Source organism: Erythranthe guttata, chromosome 4 (genome assembly GCF_056151865.1).
Source record: "Erythranthe guttata isolate IM_541 chromosome 4, IM_541, whole genome shotgun sequence".
Taxonomy (NCBI): domain Eukaryota; kingdom Viridiplantae; phylum Streptophyta; class Magnoliopsida; order Lamiales; family Phrymaceae; genus Erythranthe; species Erythranthe guttata.
This window is the reverse complement of record NC_142536.1, coordinates 19,922,412-19,942,228: the sequence shown is the minus strand read 5'-3', so window position 1 is coordinate 19,942,228 and position 19,817 is coordinate 19,922,412. Positions and strand designations below refer to the sequence as shown.

General features: G+C 32.2%; 3 protein-coding genes and 1 long non-coding RNA gene across 4 annotated transcripts; all 4 read left to right on the top strand.

Annotated features, from left to right (window-relative positions):
- Positions 1-1,610: 1,610 nt before the first annotated feature.
- On the top strand, positions 1,611-6,762 carry LOC105971318 (uncharacterized). Its single transcript, XR_016030967.1, has 3 exons — positions 1,611-1,764; positions 2,394-2,449; positions 6,666-6,762. It is a non-coding gene; the product is annotated as an uncharacterized LOC105971318 (long non-coding RNA).
- LOC105969303 (uncharacterized) lies at positions 2,882-5,139 on the top strand. Its single transcript, XM_088817330.1, has one exon. The coding sequence runs from the start codon at positions 2,911-2,913 to the stop codon at positions 5,137-5,139; it is 2,229 nt and encodes a 742-aa protein (XP_088673456.1). The 5' UTR covers positions 2,882-2,910.
- An 819-nt stretch (positions 6,763-7,581) lies between the features above and the next one.
- Positions 7,582-10,318, top strand: LOC148771367 (uncharacterized). The gene is made up of 7 exons (XM_088817328.1): positions 7,582-7,820; positions 7,928-8,131; positions 8,259-8,351; positions 8,438-8,539; positions 8,658-9,140; positions 9,226-9,459; positions 10,043-10,318. Exons 1-7 carry the CDS (start codon positions 7,614-7,616, stop codon positions 10,070-10,072), a joined length of 1,353 nt encoding a protein of 450 aa, XP_088673454.1. The 5' UTR covers positions 7,582-7,613; the 3' UTR covers positions 10,073-10,318.
- Positions 10,319-12,644: 2,326 nt separating this feature from the next.
- LOC105954471 (FAF-like protein (DUF3049)) lies at positions 12,645-14,800 on the top strand. The gene is made up of 2 exons (XM_012978141.2): positions 12,645-12,762; positions 12,871-14,800. The coding sequence occupies exon 2, from the start codon at positions 12,905-12,907 to the stop codon at positions 14,447-14,449; it is 1,545 nt and encodes a 514-aa protein (XP_012833595.2). The 5' UTR covers positions 12,645-12,762; positions 12,871-12,904; the 3' UTR covers positions 14,450-14,800.
- The last annotated feature ends 5,017 nt before the right edge of the window (positions 14,801-19,817 follow it).

The following is a 19,817-nucleotide window of genomic DNA, read 5'->3' as shown; positions in this document are numbered from 1 at the left end:
AAAATTATATTAGGTCCTCAACAAATAGGTATTAAATTGAGAAATATTTGGTATTTGTTAAATCGTATATAGATATATTTAGATTTTTTCTTGACATATTCAGATATATCGTTCATGACAGTTCAAATTTCGAAAAATCTAAACTATTAAAGTTGTAGATTTCGGAGTCAACTTTTCAAAGCAACTTGAATAAAAATCATCTGAAGGTTAAATGAAAAAAAATAAATCTAAAAATAAAAAAACATACAATATAATTAAATTATACACTCATCGAGATATTCGACCATATAGCATCAAATTCGTTTCATTTTATTAATTTAGGGAGCCTATAATTTAGGCTCCTATGTTATTGTCGACCAATATGTGACTCTTAAGAATGTGACAAATTGAAATAAAAAAAAAAAAAAAAAAATACATAAAAAAAAAAAAAATAAAAAAAATAAGGCAATAAGATAAGGGAAGAGGAATCTGAGTTGTATAGCTGTACAGGGGGACAAGGAGAATCAAGGGTTCCATAATATTTTTCATTAAATCACCATCCAAATATCCAATCACAAATTTTTTTTTACCAATTTTAATGTCCTTACATTATCAATGTATATTTTGTCTGCCCAAATTTAAGTTTATATATTCGATTAGGTTAATCAAAAATCCAGAAAAGTGGATTTGATCCACTTTAATTTGGCGGTCATACGATCGGCTAGGTCATTGAGATATTACACCTCGTTGTATACATCGGGTGAATTTTAATTATTGACCGGATTAAATATCAACGGTTAATAATCACCCGTGGATCTCTACATCAAATAATTGATAAAATATTTTTTAATCTTTTGTGTGTATTGAGGTATATATTGAGATGAATGGGTTTTTTCAGAATTTTAAAATAATTAATATTATCTTTATGTATGTTAACTAATAGTGTCACTAACTATACATTAAATTATATTATTTTAATTAATATTGTTCTTAAATAAAATTACTCACAAACTACTGTAGACCCACTAAAAAGAAAAAAAAAAAGAAAATCAACATCACAAACTTTTGAAATACCAGTACAATTTAATACGTATCAGCATGTACTACAATTAATATATATTATTTATATATATTTGATATGTATACATACAAAAAAGGCTATCAAAATCTTTGGTCCCTATATATAATATATATATGACGTGACTCCATCACTACAACAAAATGTAGCTATTACGACATAAGATTGGGGACATTTTTTTATAAATGCCTCAAATATAATTTGTTGGGACACTTGATAAAATTTTCTTATTTATAAGATATATAGCGGCATTTATTTTTTTAGGACATATTTTTATAAATGCCTCAAATATAATTTATAAGGATATTTAGTTTTTTTTAATTAATTTTAAAACCTATAGGGACACTAATTGAATATATGCAATTTATGCAATAAAAAAATACAATATATGCAATTTATTATTCCACATATATCCGTAATTGAAAAGGTCAAGAGAAGATGGCTTGGTGGGCCATAGTCTTAGTGGGGCTATGCATATACACATTACGGAGATACTAAAAGTATACCGCCAATACTTCGCGGTATTTTAGTTTTCCCCAATTCTCTTCCCAAATACACCGTATTTCTCAAAAAAAAACCCTGCGTCTTCCTTCCAACAACGACGGCCTTCATCTTTTTTTTTTTTTTTTTTATTTCACCAGCAACAACGAGAAAGAGAAGATTCTAATCGAGTTCTGAAGTAATTTGGGCACTGATTTTTCTTTACGGTAATTGAGATTGAAATTTATCCCTCCGATTTTCAATTCCCAGTAATTAAATTAGAAGCCCTAAATTGTGATTTTGTAGTTTATATAAGTTTGTATGTATGTATATGTATAAATTGAAAATAGAAATAACAATATGCTAGAAATTAATTCTCATGTCAACCTCTGTGATTTTCCGAAAAAAGAGGTTGGGAAATTGTAGGAGAAAAATACTAGTTTTTTCATAAAAGTTCTATAAAGAAATTATTTGTTTTTCTGGACATGTGAAGAAGAATGACTTTCTAATGTGGTACTCTTTTCCTTTTTTATTCTTGACTGGTGTGATTTTCCTAGACAAAGCATTATATATATTACTATTTATTTCATCTTACATCCATCTTTCCTGTATGAATATATGTATATATGTTTCTGTAATGTCATCTGTGTACTTAATTTTGATAGTACTAGCTGATAAAATTTTCTATCAGTAAAAAGTTCAACATCGATAATTTCGATGATTTATTTATCTTAAGCTAACTAATTGTATATTACGTGATTCTACCAGGGATTCGCTATAGTATTTATCCTACTTGTTATATCTATTTTTCGTTTGGGATAAGTGATAATAACACATCTATGTTAAATAATTGTAGGGGTTACGCATCGCTCTGAAGTTTTTGATCGTGGAATAAGTATTACGGCTGTTCAGGTTCGTGTTTTTTTATCACAATGATGTTTTATTTTTCAATAAGGTACATTTGGACTATCATAACCTTCTTGCGTAAAATGTGTTCTATAAGATAAGTTTGGTATAATAAGAAGCAACATCTAGGGTGACATATATATTTTCATCTAGATCCAAACTTATCAGTACCTTAGTTTCTTAACGTTACTACAGATCTAGAACAAATGATTGTTTTGTACCTCTAACTTGATATGCATCTCGATTTTTGTTATCTTGTTACAAGTCGCAAACGCAAACCTAATAATTATTTGGTTATAAGTGTGACGAAAAAGGTTTGTTATTGCTTTCTTCCCAGCCCTTTTGTTTTATATTATTATGTCATGAAAATTATTATTACTTGAAGCACATCTTTCAGATCATATGAGTATGATGTTCACATGTTTATTTGTTGTTAATGTGCAATATTTTATTTCAGTAGGGTCGTAATGGATAAGAGTTGGATGCATAAACCAAGGTCTACAAAAGTATATAAAAATGGGTTAAACCAATTTCTAGACATGGCTTTTGCTAATGTATCTCTCAATGGAAAAATTATATGTCCGTGCAAATACTGTAAAAATGCAAAATGGGCAAGTAGAGAGATAGCAAAAGAGCATCTTCTTGTAGATGGATTTATTAAAGGTTATACGCATTGGGTTATACACGGGGAAGATACATCATCTAGTCAAACTAGATTTGATAATTTTGATCAATCTGATATGTTCGATGATATGGATGATTTGGTACATGATGCTTTTGGGATTAAAGGTCCAGATGAAAGCACGAGAGAAGAACCTAATGAACAAGCTAAAACTTTTTACAAGTTACTAGGTGATGCCCAGCAAGAATTATATCCTGGGTGTAAGAAGTTTTCAAAACTTGCATTTATTCTACGATTATTTCACTTGAAATGCATGGGTAAATGGTCTAACAAAACATTTACACTGCTACTTGAGTTGTTGAAAGAGGCTTTTCCTGATGTGACTGAGTCTTTGCCTAAGTCTTATTATGAAATGCAAAAGATTATTGGGGCATTAGGACTCTCTTGCATCAAGATTGATTCGTGTCCTAATGATTGCATGTTATACTGGAAAAAACATGAAAATGACACATTTTGTCATATTTGTAACACACCAAGATATAAGCAAAGTCAAAATGATGTACCTGATGAAGAAGATTCATCTGTGAAGCCTAAAAAAATTGCAACTAAGGTGTTGAGATATTTTCCCCTTACACCTAGGCTTCAGAGAATCTTTATGTCATCTAAGACAGCATCTTTAATGAGATGGCACAAAGAAGAATGCACTAAGGATGGATGCATGAGACATCCTAGCGATTCTCCTGTGTGGCATGCCTTTGATCGTCAACATAAAGAATTTGCAAAAGATTCCCGAAATGTAAGACTTGGTCTAGCTTCAGACGGATTCAGTCCATTTAAAACTTTAAGTGTCACTCACAGTACATGGCCTGTGATAGTGACCCCATATAACATACCTCCATGGATGTGCATGAAAGAGCCATTTTTCTTTTTGACTCTACTCATACCTGGTCCATCATCTCCTGGGAATAACATTGATGTGTACTTACAACCTTTGGTAGAAGAACTAAAGGAATTGTGGAATGGGGTCGAAACATATGATGCATCAAGCAAGACAAATTTTAATATGCGTGTCTCTTTATTGTGGACCATTAATGATTTTCCGGCATATGCAAATTTATCCGGTTGGAGTACGAAAGGGGAACTAGCTTGTCCAATGTGCCATAAAGACACATGGTCTAAATACTTATATCGAAGTCGAAAGCAGTGTTACATGGGTCATCGTAGATTTTTAAGCTCTAATCATCCTTATAGAAAAGATGCTAATTCTTTTGATGGCAAAGAGGAGCATGGCACACCACCTTTACCTTTAACAGGGGATAAAATACTTGAGGACTTAGGTGAGTTAAATGTGAAATTCGGGAAGAAAGTGAATGATAATCCTACTCTTCCTTACAACTGGAAAAAAAGAAGTATATTCTTTAACTTGCCGTATTGGAAAGATATCATACTGCGTCACAACTTGGACGTAATGCATATAGAGAAAAACGTTTGCGATAATGTACTTGGTACTTTACTAAATTTGGAAGGAAAAACAAAGGACCATGAAAACTCCCGTCTGGATTTAAAAGATATGGGAATAAGACATGCACTTCATCCTACTATTCTTGAATCTGGAAGAAAGTATTTGCCTGCTGCATCCTTTTCAATGAGCAAAAAGGAGAAAGAAGTATTTTTTGAGATCCTACAGAATGTTAAAGTTCCAGATGGATATGCTTCCAATATTTCCAAGCGTGTGCAAGCTAAACCATTTAAACTCTCCGGTCTAAAAAGCCATGACAATCATATATTGATGCAACAATTGCTTCCGATTAGTTTGCGTAAACTTTTACCGAAGCACGTTCGAACACCTTTGATTAACTTGTGCACCTTTTTTAGAGAGTTGTGTTCTAAAGTTCTTAATCCCCAAGATTTAATTCGTTTGGAAGAAGAAATTTCCAATATTCTTTGTGAGTTGGAAAAAATATTCCCCCCATCTTTTTTTGATGTCATGGTTCATTTAACAATACATTTGGCATATGAGGCTCGACTTGGAGGACCAGTACAATACCGTTGGATGTATCCTATTGAAAGGTAATTTTTATTTATTTTCTTGATTAATTTGTACTAAAAAATAATTAATTTTATTATGTATTTCAACTACAGGTATTTATCGACATTAAAATCATATGTTCGTAACCGAAGTCGTCCTGAGGGTTCGATTGCCGAAGGTTATTTGATGGAAGAATGCTTAAACTTTTGTTCTAGATACTTTGAGGATGTGGAGACTAAATTTAACAAGCTTCATAGGAATGAGGATATTCGTGGTGAGAGCACATTAGAGTTTCCTATCTACTCTTATCCCGGACGTCATATTGGGAGAAGAAATTGCATAGTTCTTGATAAGAAAATATATACCAAGGCACATCAATATATTTTGTTCAATTGCGGTGAAGCTGACTCTTTCATTGAGTAAGATATTTTATATAAAAAAATAATGAACTTTATTTTTATTGTTGTATATTTATATTTTTCATGTGTAAATTTTCTACAGAGAACACAAGGCCATAGTAAAAGCTGCAAACCCTCGCCTCAACAAAAGAGATATTGAAAGAATCAGCAGTGAAACTTTTGCCAATTGGTTATATAATCGTGTACGACATGTCATATAATTTTTTATTTTATTATTTTTTAATTTTTTTGATTTTATATTTCATATGGTTTTCTAATATAGAATCAAAATCAAATAGGTTGAAGGATTACATCTTGCTGGAAATGAAGTTTCGAAAGAATTGAGGGCCTTAGCTCGAGGTCCTAATCCATCTGGAAAGCGATATCGTGGATTTATTATCAATGGTTTTCGGTTCCATGTAAAAACTACTGAGAATAGAAGGAAGACACAAAACAGTGGTGTGGTTGTCACAGCACAAACTAGTAGTTTTGCAAGTAGAAGTGACAATAATCCAATTATTGGAGATGTCACTTACTATGGGGTATTAAATGATATAATTGAACTTGAATACTCTGAGGGGAGAAAAGTTGTAGTGTTTGATTGTGATTGGGTCTCAACAGGAAGCGCAGTGAAGCAAGATGAATATGGTTTCACCTTGGTTAATTTTTCTCGAGCACGGCAAAATAGTGAACCCTTCATCTTAGCAAGCCAGGCACAACAAATTTTTTATGTAGATGACCCGAACGAGAAGGGGTGGCGTGTAGTTGTGAAGACAACTGCGAGAGATTCGTTTGACATGAATCCAGTCTCGAATTTCGATATAGATACACTTCATGCTAATAATGATTTTAATGCCCAATTGAATGATGGAGATGAACACATTTGGGTTAGGGGAGATGTAGATGGAGTTATGGTTTAGGAATTTTTTTTATTCCAACGAATATATACTTGAACTATAATTAAGTGTTCCTTTAATTTCTGCTTTCGAATTGTTTTAAGTGCATTTATTTGTCTACTCTTGCATTTTAATCTTTTATTTGAATCTCGTTGATGCTAATTATACACATTACTTGAGTTCTTGGTTGGTAAGTTATTTCTCTTAAAAAAATAATCTCTTTACTTAATAATGTTTATAATAACCTCATAAATTTTTGTTTTGTTTTACTTTACAGATTATGGCTCCAAAAAATCGTCCTCCTCATAGCAAGCGTATAACGTGTGAAGCATTTGAGCATCCTGGCCAACCTTCCAACTTAAAATCTTGTCAAAATCGTAAGTTCAGAATAAACTTAATTATATTGCTAAAAAATTACTTTTATGTTTTACTGGTTAATCATATTGTTTCCTGCATTAACTTATTTATTCTAAGTTACAGCAGGTCAACTAGGTGTGAATTCAAATCAACCAAAAGCACTTCCTTTCCTCTGACCAAACTCTAATTTTTTTTTCTCACAATCATAATATTAAAACCGACTTAATTAAATTCTTCTGTTTTTCTTTTATGTTTCATCAATTAATCATATTGCTTATCCAATATATTTTTTTTATTTTAACACACTTCAGCTTGGTACGAGTTCAAATAAACTCAGAATTAAATTAATCATATTTTTGTATTTTTAGTAGTTAATTATATTCATGTTTCACTAATCTCTTTATTTTAAGTTCCAGGTGAACTAGGTAGGCATTCAACTCAGCTCAAATCAACAACTTCGCGATCTGACCAAGCTTCGAATTTAAACCGTAACCTCAAAATCGTCTTAATTATAATTTTAATTTTAATTTTATGTTTTACTACTTAATCATATTTTTTTATGCACTAACTTTCTCATGTTAAGTTGCAGGGCAGCTTGATATGAGATCAAATCGATCCAAAGCAACTACTTTACAGTCTAATGTTCATGTACCTACATGTCAAATAACTGATGGTGTTTTTGCTAATGCTTGTGATCCTTCTGGCAATGACAATATGGTCGATATTGTGGAGAATGTGGTTGATATTGGTAGAAACTTTTCTTTATCGCAATTTACTGTATACTTTTGCTATTTTCGTACTTCAAATTGGTATATTCTTAATTAATGCAGTCGACAATAAACAAAAAAGGGTGAGAGGAGCTACTTGTATGCCTAAGGTTTGGGGACAACAACCAGATGAACTTGTTGTTGTTTCATTCAACGAACTTGGACAGCCAAAAGATCAAGATAAGACAAGCACTTTGTCTCATTTTTTGGGTACGATTGCTAGGAATGGAAGATATTGTCCCCTTAACTATGAAGATTGGAGACTGATGCCTTATTCATATAAGGAAGAAATGCTTAAGATTGTAAAGGTAATGAATCAAATTTTCAGATATTTTAAATCTAGTTGAAGGTAATGAATTAGTTTTAAACTAGTGTAAATATATATCTTATTGATGTTAGTATTTTATATGCGTAGGCAAGATTTGAATTACCACCGGGACATGAAAGTTACATTTTGAGGTCCATAAACAAAAAGTGGAGAAATTGGAAAAGTTCTGTGAAGAGTTTGAATTTTGATCCAGATATCTCTACTGATCAACAAACAACAAAAATACCCGATCGAGTCAATGAAGATCAATATAAGTCTCTAGTTCATCACTGGATGTCTGATAAGTCGAAGGTATGAATTACACATCACTATAATTAATACATATCACTCTTACTTTTTTTTATATATAATTTATGATATTATTATTATCTTCCATGTCTTCACTTTACTCTCATACTTAAAACTCCTACTACTTTAGGAACGAAGCAAAAAGAATAAAAATAGTCGTGGTGAGCTAAAGTTGTTTCATTGTATGGGCAAGAAAAGTTTTGCTGTGGTGAAAGAAAAATTGGTAATATTATTTCTTGTTAATTAATATTACTTTCTTGTTTATGATTAATATTTAACTTTTGAATATAATTACTAATTTATATGTAGAAGGAAAAACTTGGAAGATATCCTACACGAGCGGAATTATTTGAAGAATGCTATTATAAGGAAGATAGTTCATCGACAAGTGAGGCGGTAAAAGGAGTAGTTGTAAGTTTATGTATATAATTTAATTTAGATAATATTTTTATATTTTTTTATGTTCGTAGTTTGCTTGACATGGGTAGTATTTTATTTACATTTACTTGGATGACTAACTTTGTTTTAGGGAAAAATGAGACAACTAGCTCCTCAATATTCTCAAAACATAGACAATCACCAAGATAGCAACATGTACAATGATGATGATTTATTTGCAAAAGTAATGGGTAAAGATAAGGATGGACATGTACGCATGTATGGATTGGGAGTTACACCAGCTGATGTTTATGGGGAAAAACCTAGCCGTTCTACGCTTCTTAGGAAGGCCATGGAGTACAAAACGAAGTATTTGGAAGCAATGAAAAAATATGATACATTGTCAGCAAATGTTCACGTAGGTCAATCAGATGGACAACTTGAAGCTGAAAGCTTTCCAGAACAGGAAATTGCTCCTGAAAAATCTCCAATCGCGACTCCAAATGAACAAAATGATTCTTTTTATGTTCCTAATGCATTTTTAAGTGAGCAAGTTGGTGCTCAAAGTCCTTCGTTATCAGTTTCAAATGAGGAACACTCATTTAGAACAAGTTCACTTTCTACGTCTATCAAGGTAACAAAAATAAAACATGTAATTTGTTATATATATAATTTTTTGTATATATTTGATGCACTAATTAGCAAAAACTCGTTCACAGGGTGGTTCTTATGTTGTTTTGAAAAGTCTTGCAAATATGAATGAAATAGTGGCAACTGGTATAGTGGACAAGATGGACCATATCAGCGTAAATGGAATAGATTTGGGGCCCGACTTTTGCCAAGTTGTCATTCAATATCCGGTAAACAAAGATGCAAGATTAGTTTTACCCTATAATCATATTCAAACCATTGGAAATGCTATCGGAGTACCAGTTGCTTGGCCCATATCATTGGTATGTCTATTTGATCCTTCAACATCTTTAAATTATTTTTATATCTACATTATCGTCTTTTGTTGATGCTTAATATTAACTTATTGGGAGATATAGATTGAACTTGTTATCTCTGTTAGTTAATGTTTGTTGGTAAATATTTTAATTTTGCTTTACTTACATAATATTGATACTTAAATGGACCAAATGCATGGATTTTTTTTGATATACTGTTGAATTCAACCATGAACAGTACAATGAAATATAACTACCACCAGATCATTTTTTCAATTTACAACTTTGAATTTTAAGTACATTGGTGACCTTAAAAAATAGGAATATAATTGTCAGCAAGAGTTTGATTTCATGCAGAGTGAATGGTTTCCTTTACATAGACAATTGATTTAGTTTTTTTTTTTGGTAATCTATTTTATTTATTGGTTTTCTTTTCATAGGTCTAGTTGATTTGGTAATCCTTTTATTATTCTAGTCTATTCTCTTTACTGATGGTGAATGAATTTGTTGATATATGTAGTAAATTTGTCTGAATGGAGATAATATTTTACTATTTATTTATAATTAATACATATTTGTGTACATGCAGGTCGCTTTGGATGATGAATTTCATTATTAATAAAATCAAGGCGATGGGGGTTGAATCATAATTTGAGTTCGTAGTGTAGTGCGAGCATATAATGATTTGGTAACACGATGTTTTTCATCTTTTTTTTTTCAAATAACTTAGGACACTGAATTTGATTCTAGATTTTGTCTCACTATTGTTTTGTTAGAGAATTTCTCGTATCTTTGAATATTGTTGTTCTTTGGAGATTGATTATACTAATACTTTGCCTTCATTGTTGAAACTTTTGAATGTTAATTTTTATTTCTTATATGCACGTTTATTTTCTATGTACTTTTAAAGTGTAGTTATAGCATGATTTAAATTATGCATGTGGATTGGAAGTTTAGTTTGGATACTATCATATGATATTCCAAAAATTAGTTACGACATTTGATTTTACCCATTTAATAAGAATTTTGAGCATCCTGTAATATTTATTTGAATATTTTTAAATATTGTAAAATTTATTCGATTTAAAAATAATTGTGCTGATAAGATTTTAATAGGATATTAAAAAATGTCCTTATAAGTATATTAAGAGACAATTATAAATGTCGTATGACAATCTTTTGGAGACACATATAGATATATGTTCTCTATAATAAGTGTCCCAACACAGTTTATTTATTACGCGTATTGTATATTTATGAGACATATATTTGTGCCTCAAAAATAGTCTATTTGGACATATATAAGTGTCTCGAAAGGAATTTGTTTTAAGGGCATAAATAAGTGTCCCATGAGCTATTGCGACATACAACTACGCGACACATATTTTTTTTGCCCCTAAAACTATAAGTGCCTCAATATGGTATATGTTGGGACGTTTATTTGTGTCCTTATAAGCACATTTTGTTGTAGTGCATGCATCGTTTCCACATACATTATTCCCACATTATTTAAATTCCCTTTGCACTCACACTATCACACACATAAATAAATAAATATATATATATAAATATATTATCTCTAGTGTGGTTTGAAAATTATTGTGCAAAAAAAAATATATATATATATTCAATTATAATATACTATTGGTTGTGATATTTTACCAAAATAATGCACATAAAATATAGCTTGCTTACATATATAGTCTTTCTTAGAGTGTCCTTAAATAATAAAATTTAGCATAATTTCACTTTGCACCCTCGAAATGCATCATTTTGGCAGTTTGCACCCCTAAAAACAAGTTATGATACTTTGCATCTTCAAAACATATTTAATCGTTCAAAATGCACCCGCCTTTATTTTCTGGTCATATTTTCTGGCATTGGCTAATTTTTTTATCATCTCTTCATCAACTTTTACTGCAGGGTGCAAAGCTATAATGTATTTTCCAGGGTGCAAAGTATCAAATCTATTTTTTTTGCGGGTGCTACATGATTTTTTTTAATGAAACAAAGTCTAATATCTTTGAAGCTATTAGAAATTAGACAATATATTTAAACCGGCAAATACTTGATTTTAAATTTGTATTGTCCAATCAGAAAATACAACCGAAAAATAGAATATGATGCATTATGAACGATTAAATATGTTTTGAAGGTGCAAAATATCACAAATTTTTTTAAGGGTGCAAACTACGAAAATAGTGCATCTCGAGGGTGCAAAGTGAAAATTAAGCCATCTCACACTTAACATGTAGTGCAAGAATAGTAAGTTGCGAGCTCAAATTTAACTAACTAGATAAACAAATTCATTTGTATGTATGTAAATTGAATTGAATATTGTATGTCTAGTGATTCTCAAAGTATATAAAAAATAGATAGAATAATAATGTTTTGTCTCTTATATTGGAATTATTAATAATAATATAATATTATTTGGGTGGCCAATCATACATTGTGGCTCTTAAAAAGTGATTCTTTTGCTTCCTTCTTAAGCCATTTTCATCCAATCATCAACAAAATTATGCTTGACCTAATTGTAATATTGCTAAATATTCTTTTCATGTTTAACCCTATCCTTTTTTGTCCTTATTAAGCTCCCACTTTTAGGATTGATTAACTATCCTTTATATAATATAGGTAATGTTTTTCACTAGTAAAATCATATGAAAAACATTATCAAAATTCAGAATGAAAAATATTATTCCAAAGTTAATTTATTTTTTAATCAAAACCAGCGAAATTCATAAATTCCGTTGATATTTCTGACACATAGGTAACATCTCATGTAATCGTACTCAAATTTATCCAATTAGAAATTCGTCTCTCAAAATATCACATATGCATTCAAATTTATCTGCAAATATAACTTTATATTTATACCAAAAAAAAAAAAGAGGAATAGAATCCCATTCAAATTTATCTAAAAAAAATTTCAAGGAGAAATATCATCCACTCCCAATTTAATTTTAGGATATTTGTATATTTGAATTATTAAAAATAAAATAAATGTATAATAGTAGTAGTAGTAGTGGTGAAAAAGGAGTGAGAGTGAGAGAGAACAAATGAAATTAAAAAGGCACTTTTATTATTATAATAAAATAATATATCATGGTGGCGTAGGCAAAACTAAAGAGTGGGTCCCACAGCATATTTCATCTCCTACAAATAGCAGACCACTCCACACCCTTTCCAATTGCAATCAACACAAACACAACAAACACCATCATCATCATCATCATCATCAATTCATCATCTCTTACAATATTGTGTCTGATCCTCTCTGCATACTGCTTCTCTGCTAAATTTTAGGTATTATTTGTTTTTTTGTTTGGTTTTTTGGTTTGAATTGTTTTTTTTATTTTTATTTTTTTATTTTTTGGCTCTGGTTTCTGATAAGAGAATGATTTTGTTCTGCAGAGAAAAAGGAGGTGCACGGAAAGTTACTGACGAAATGCCTGTGAGAAAGAACATGAAGAACAACTTGATCCCATCTTCACCAATGAAGGTGGTTCATCTTCAGAAAGAAGAAGAAGCACAAATGAAACAAGGGATAGTCACCATTCTTGGCTCTGATTTCTGCCATGGAAACAAACCAGGTGGAGCTTCCATTAGAAGAACACTCTCTGCTGACATGTCATCCAAGAAATGGCTTCAGCAAAACGGCTTCTACTCCCCCGCCGTTAAAAAGATCCCTTCTTCTTCTTCGTCTCCTCCTTCTTCATCTTCGTCGTCTTCTTCGTCATCGGAAAGCGAAGAAGAATACGAAGAAATAACAGCACCGGGGCAAGACGATGTTTGGAGGGCAATTCAGGCAAAGAAAGAAAGAGATGATGAAGAGATGAAGAAGAAGAAGCCACTACAGATGGATTGTTGGGGTACCATGCTCACTCACAAGAGTGAGAATTCTGCTGCTCTTCTTGCAGCGGCTGCCACCGCCCCTCTGCCGCCGCCTTATGTTCATCCACTCGTGAAGAGATCGGCGAGCACTTTGAGTGAAAAAAGCCTTGAGATTTGCACCGAGAGTCTTGGATCAGAAACTGGTTCTGATTGCTTTTCTGCAGAAACTGAAGATCAAGAGAAGGTGGTTGTGATGCTGCCGGTGGTGGTCGGAGATTCGAACGATCAGTTTGCGGATACGCATGTGGCCAAGTACAAGAAGTCGCCGACACGGCCTTTTCCGCCGCCTCTTCCTTCAATCGCCGGCGGCGATGGGGCGGCGCTCCACGTGCAGTCCCACCGGGAAAATGGGAGGCTGGTTCTTGAAGCTGTTTCTGTCCCTCAGAGAAACCATTTCCATGCTCAACGTTGCGACGGCCGCCTTGTTCTGACTCTGGCCCACGCGCCGTCCGCTTGTGAAGTGACGTTGGTAGAAGAAGTGTTTGATAATATGGAAGATGTCGATGAAGATGTCGTTACCTTTGCGGAGGAGGAGGAGGAGAAGGTGGATGACGGAGGCGGAAACGAGGGTTACGTGGCGGCGGAAGAGAATTTCTTCCAGGCACAAAGTCCAAGAAAAGAAAAGGAATATATGGTGGAGCAAAACTTATCGCTTCCTAGTGGAATTATGAGTTTGAATAAATCTCGAATGGTGATAAAAAAGCTGATGGCGGTAGGGAATATGAATCCGAAATGGTCCCAAAATCTCAACAAATCCGATCAAGTGGCGGAGGAAGTTTTCGCAATCCCGCAGTCGCTCCCACCGCCTCCGCGGGTGGCTCGCATGATCCCGTCGCCGGCGGTGGCTGCGGCGCCAGCCGCCGCATCGTTCAACGCTTACGAGTACTTCTGGAGGAACAAGACCGCCGTGTACGGCGGAGGCGCAACGCACCTGAAAAACAAGAACGCCGACGGCGGAGCGGAGGCGGCGTATGAGAATAAAGATTTGGTGGTTGTAAAAGGAAAGAAAACAGAGTACTCTGTTCCATACTTGAGGGGATGCAAAGAGGCAAGGAGATCACTGTCAATATGGGAGCCGTACTGCATTGCCACCTCCTAAATGACAATTTAATAAAATAAATAAATAAAAAATAATAATTATAATAATAAATAATTATATTTTTACATCCTATTTAGATGGAAAAAAAATGTTTAATTAAATCCCAAAAAATATATATATAAATGCCCAGCCCTGCCCTCTATGTTAAACTAAACCTCCCAATAAGTCACATGTAAAAGAAAGTCCAAAAAGAGTTGTGTAGCCAATAATAAATATGAATGGGAGTGAGAAATATTAAATTTTTACATGATTTTTCATAATAAATAAGTCGTTTATCAGCTTATGTTTTGTTGGTAAATTTATCTATTAGTCTCTGCAAATCATAATAATTAATGGATTTTATTTTATTTATTTATTTGGTGGATTAAACTGTCATTTCTAATGTTCATGTAGTGGGAAACCATAATCCAATATTCTTGATTTGCTAATGTCCTTTTGTGTTAAGTTTAAAGGACATGATTGACACGTTTATTATACATCAACTTTTAACAACTTTGTTACATAATTTACGACATTAAAACAAATATATATATATATATATATACACAAATTGTTTCACTATTATAAAAATTGTTATTGTAAAAAAGATTTTACCAGTTTGAGACGAGAAGAATTTACATGGCCCACTCTAGAATTTCATGGGCCTATTCCAGCATTGTCACGGCCCGGCCTAGCCTTTAAAGGGCCCAACGCAGTTTTTTCATGGCCCATCTCAACGTTTTATGGGCCTAGTCCAGCATTTTCTTGGGCCCGGTGCAGATTTTTCATGAGCCCATCTTAGCCTTTTATGGGCCCAAAAACTGTATGTTATAGTACACAATTTTTTGATAAAATTGGTGGATCGTCCAAAAAAAATTTTCAAGATCAAAATCACAAAAAAATGAATACTGTACACATATATTAGTTAAATTTGGTGCAACATCGAAAAAACTATTTCACGATCAAAATCACCAAAAACTATATACTATAATAGTACACAGATTTTGGATAAAATTGGTGGAACATCCAAAAAACTATTTCACGATCAAAAGCACCAAAAAATGTATGCTATAGTACGCAAATATTTGATAAAATTCGTGGATCGTCCGAAAAAATATTTTCACGATCAAAATCACCAAAAATTGTATGCTATAGAACACAGATTTTGGGTAAAATTGGTGAAACGTCCCAAAACTTTTTTCACAATAAAAATCACCAAAAACCGTGTACTATGTACACAAATTTGGGATAAAATTGGTGGGACGTCCAAATAACTATTTCACGATCAATATCACCAAAAACTGTATGCCTTATACACAGATGTTGGATAAAATTAGTGGAACGTCCAAAAAACTTTTACACGATCAAAATCACAAAAAATTGTATATACTATATGGGTAAAATTGGTAGAAAGTCCAAATTTTTGTTTCACGATCGAAATCACCAAAAGTTGTATATTATAGTACACAAATTTAAGTTAAAATTGGTGCAACGTCCAAAAAACTATTTCACGATCAAAATCAGCGAAAACTGTATCCAATAGTACACATATTTCGAATAAAATTGGTGCAAAGTCCGAAAAACTGTTCAACGATCAAAAGCATCAAAAACTGTATACTATATATAGTACACAGATTTTGGATAAAATTGGTGGAACGTCCAAAAAACTTTATGACGATCAAAATCACAAAAAACTGTATCTTATAGTACACATATTTTGGATAAAATTGGTAGAACGTCCAAAAACAAATTTCACGATCAAAATCACCAAAAACTGTATGCTATATAGTACACAAATTTTGGATAAAATTGGTGAAATGTCCCAAAAACTATTTCACAATCAAAATCACTAAAAACTGTACGGTATAGTACACAGAGTTTGGGTAAAATTGGTGGAACGTCCAAAAAACTATTTCACGATCAAAATCATTAAAAACTGTAAACTACAGTACACAAATTTTAGTTAAAATTGGTGGAACATCCAAAAAACTATTTTTCAATCAAGATCACCATAAAATGTGCATTATAGTACACAGATTTTGGGTAAAATTGATGGAACGCCCAAAAATTTGGTGATTTTGATCGTTAAATAGTGTTTTGGACGTTCCACCAATTTTAACTAAAATTTGTGTACTATACTATACAGTTTTTGGTGATTTTAATTGTGGAATAAGTTTCTTGACGTTGCATCAATTTTAACAAAAATCTATGTACTGTAGTATACAATTTTTTGTGATTTTGATCGTGAAAAAGTTTTTTGGACGTTCTACCAATTTTACCCGAAATTTGTGTAATATAGCATACATTTTTTTTGGTGATTTTGATTGTGAAATTTTTTTTTTTGACGTTCCTCCAATTTTACCCAAAATTTGTCTATTATAGCATACAATTTTTGGTGATTTTGATCGTGAAAAAGTTTTTTTGACGTTCCACCAATTTTACCCAAAATTGTGTACTATAGTGTACATGTTTTTGTGATTTTGATCGTGAAATAATTTTTTGAAAGTTATACCAATTTTACCCAAAATATGTGTACTATAGTGTACAATTTTTGGTGATTTTGATCGTATAGTTTTTTGGACGTTGCACCAATTTCAACTAAAATTAGTATACCATAACATACCTTTTTTGGTGTTTTTGATAGTGAAATAGTTTTTTGGACATTGTACCAATTTTAACTAAAATCTGTGTATTATAGTATACAATTTTTTGTGATTTTTGATCATGAAAAACTTTTTACACGTACTACACACACTAAAACACACTACACCGAAAACATATTCTACACCGAAAACACACACTGAAAAATATACACACACTACACCAAAAACACACACTAAAAAAATACACATACTACACTGAAAATACACACTCAAAAAATTACACTACACCGAAAACACACAATAAAGAAAATACACACATTACACCGAAAACACACACTAAAAAGAATTTCACACACTACACCGAAAACACACACTAAAAAATATACACACACTACACCGAAACACACACTAGAAAAAATACACAATACACCGACAATACACACACTACACCAAAAACACACACTAAAAAAAATTACACACACTACACCAAAAACACACACTAAAAAGAGTTACACAAACTACACCGAAAACACACATTAAAAAAATATAAACTCACTACACCGAAAACATTCTAAAAAAATACGAACTCTAAAAAATATACACACTGTACAGAAAACAAACCCTAAGAAAAACTCACACACTACGTCGAAACACACACAAAAAAATACACATATGACACGAAAAAATACACACTTAGAAAACATACACACGCTACATGAAAAACACACATTACAAAATACACACACACTACACCGAAAAACACACACTAAAAACAAATACACATACGACACCGAAAACACACACACAAAAAATACACACACGACACTAAAAACACACACTTAAAAAAATACACATACTACACCGAAAACATACACTAAAAAAATACACACACGACACCGAAAACACACACTTTAAAAAATATACACACACTAAAAAATACACACACACTACACCGAAAACATACACTAAAAAAACACACACACTACACCGAAAACACACACTAAAAAAATTTATACACACTAAAAAAAATTATAGTACACAGTTTGTGGTGATTTTGATCGTGAAATAGTTTTTTGGACGTTGCACAATTTTTAACTAAACTTTGTGTACTATAATACACAACTTTTGGTGATTTTGACCGTGAAAAAAATCTTTACACACACTACACCGAAAACACACACTAAAAAAAATACACACACTACACAAAAAACACATACTAAAAAGAATTAGACACATTACACAAAAAACAAACACTAAAAACAATTAACACACTACACCGAAAACACACACTAAAAATATACACACAGTACACCGAAAACGCACACTAAAAAATAATACACACACGACATGAAAAACACACACGAAAAAATTACACACAAAATACCGAAAACACACACTAAAAAAAATACATACACTACCCCGAAAACACACACTAAATAAATATACACACACTATTCCCGAAAACATACACTAATAAAACTCACATACTACATCGAAAACACACACTAAAAAGAAGTACACACACTACACCGAAAATACACACTACAAAATATACACACACTACACCGAAAACACACACTAGTAAAAATTACGCACACTACACCGAAAACACACACTACACCGAAAACACACTCTAAAATATATAGACACACTACACCGAAAACACATTCGAAAAAAATTACATATACTACACCGAAAACACATACTAAAAAGTACACACACGACACCGGAAACACACACTTAAAAAATATACACACTACACCGAAAAAACACACTAAAAAATACACAAATACGACACCGAAAACACACTAAAAAATTACACACGCGACACCGAAAAGACATACTTAAAAAATACACACACGGCACCGAAAACACACTACAAAAGTGCACACACTAAAAAAATACACGCACACTACGGCAAAAACACACAGTAAAAAAATATACACACACTACACCGAATACACAAAAATATACACACACTACACCAAATACACACACTAAAAACAATACACAAACTACACCGAAAACACACACTAGAAAACAGTACACACACTACACCGAAAATACACACACTAATTTTTTAGTGTGTGTTTTCGGTGTAGTTTATGTATTTTTTTAGTGTGTGTTTTCTGTATCGTGTGTGTATTTTTCTTTAGTGTGTGTATTTTTTAGTGTGTGTTTTGTAGTGTGTGTATATTTTTTTAGTGTGTGTCAGTGTAGTGTTTTGTAAATTTTTGTGTGTTTTCGGTGTCGTGTGTGTATATTTTCTAAGTGTGTGTATTCGGTGTCGTGTGTGTATTTTTTTTGGTGTCTGTTTTCGGTATAGTGTGTATTTATTTAGTGTGTGTTTTCGGTGTAGTGTGTGTAATTTTTAGTGTTTGTATGTTTATTCAGTGTTTTTTCGGTGTAGTGTGTGAATTTTTTAGTGTATGTTTTCGGTGTAGTGTGTGTATATTTTTTAGTGTGTGTTTTCGGTGTAGTGTGTGTATATTTTTTAGTGTGTGTTTTCGATGTAGTGTGTGTAATTTTTTTTAATGTGTATTTTCGATGTAGTGTGTGTATTTTCGGCGTAGCGTGTGTATTTTTTTTCTAGTGTGTGTTTTCGGTGTAGTGTGTGCATATTTTTTAGTGTGTGTTTTTTGTGTGCGTGTAATTCTTTTCTAGTGTATGTTTTCGGTGTAGTGTGTATTTTTTTTAGTGTGTGTTTTCCGTGTAGTGGGTATATTTTTTAGTGTATTTTCGGTGTAGTGTGTGCATTTTTCTAGTGTGTGTTTTCGGTGTAGTGT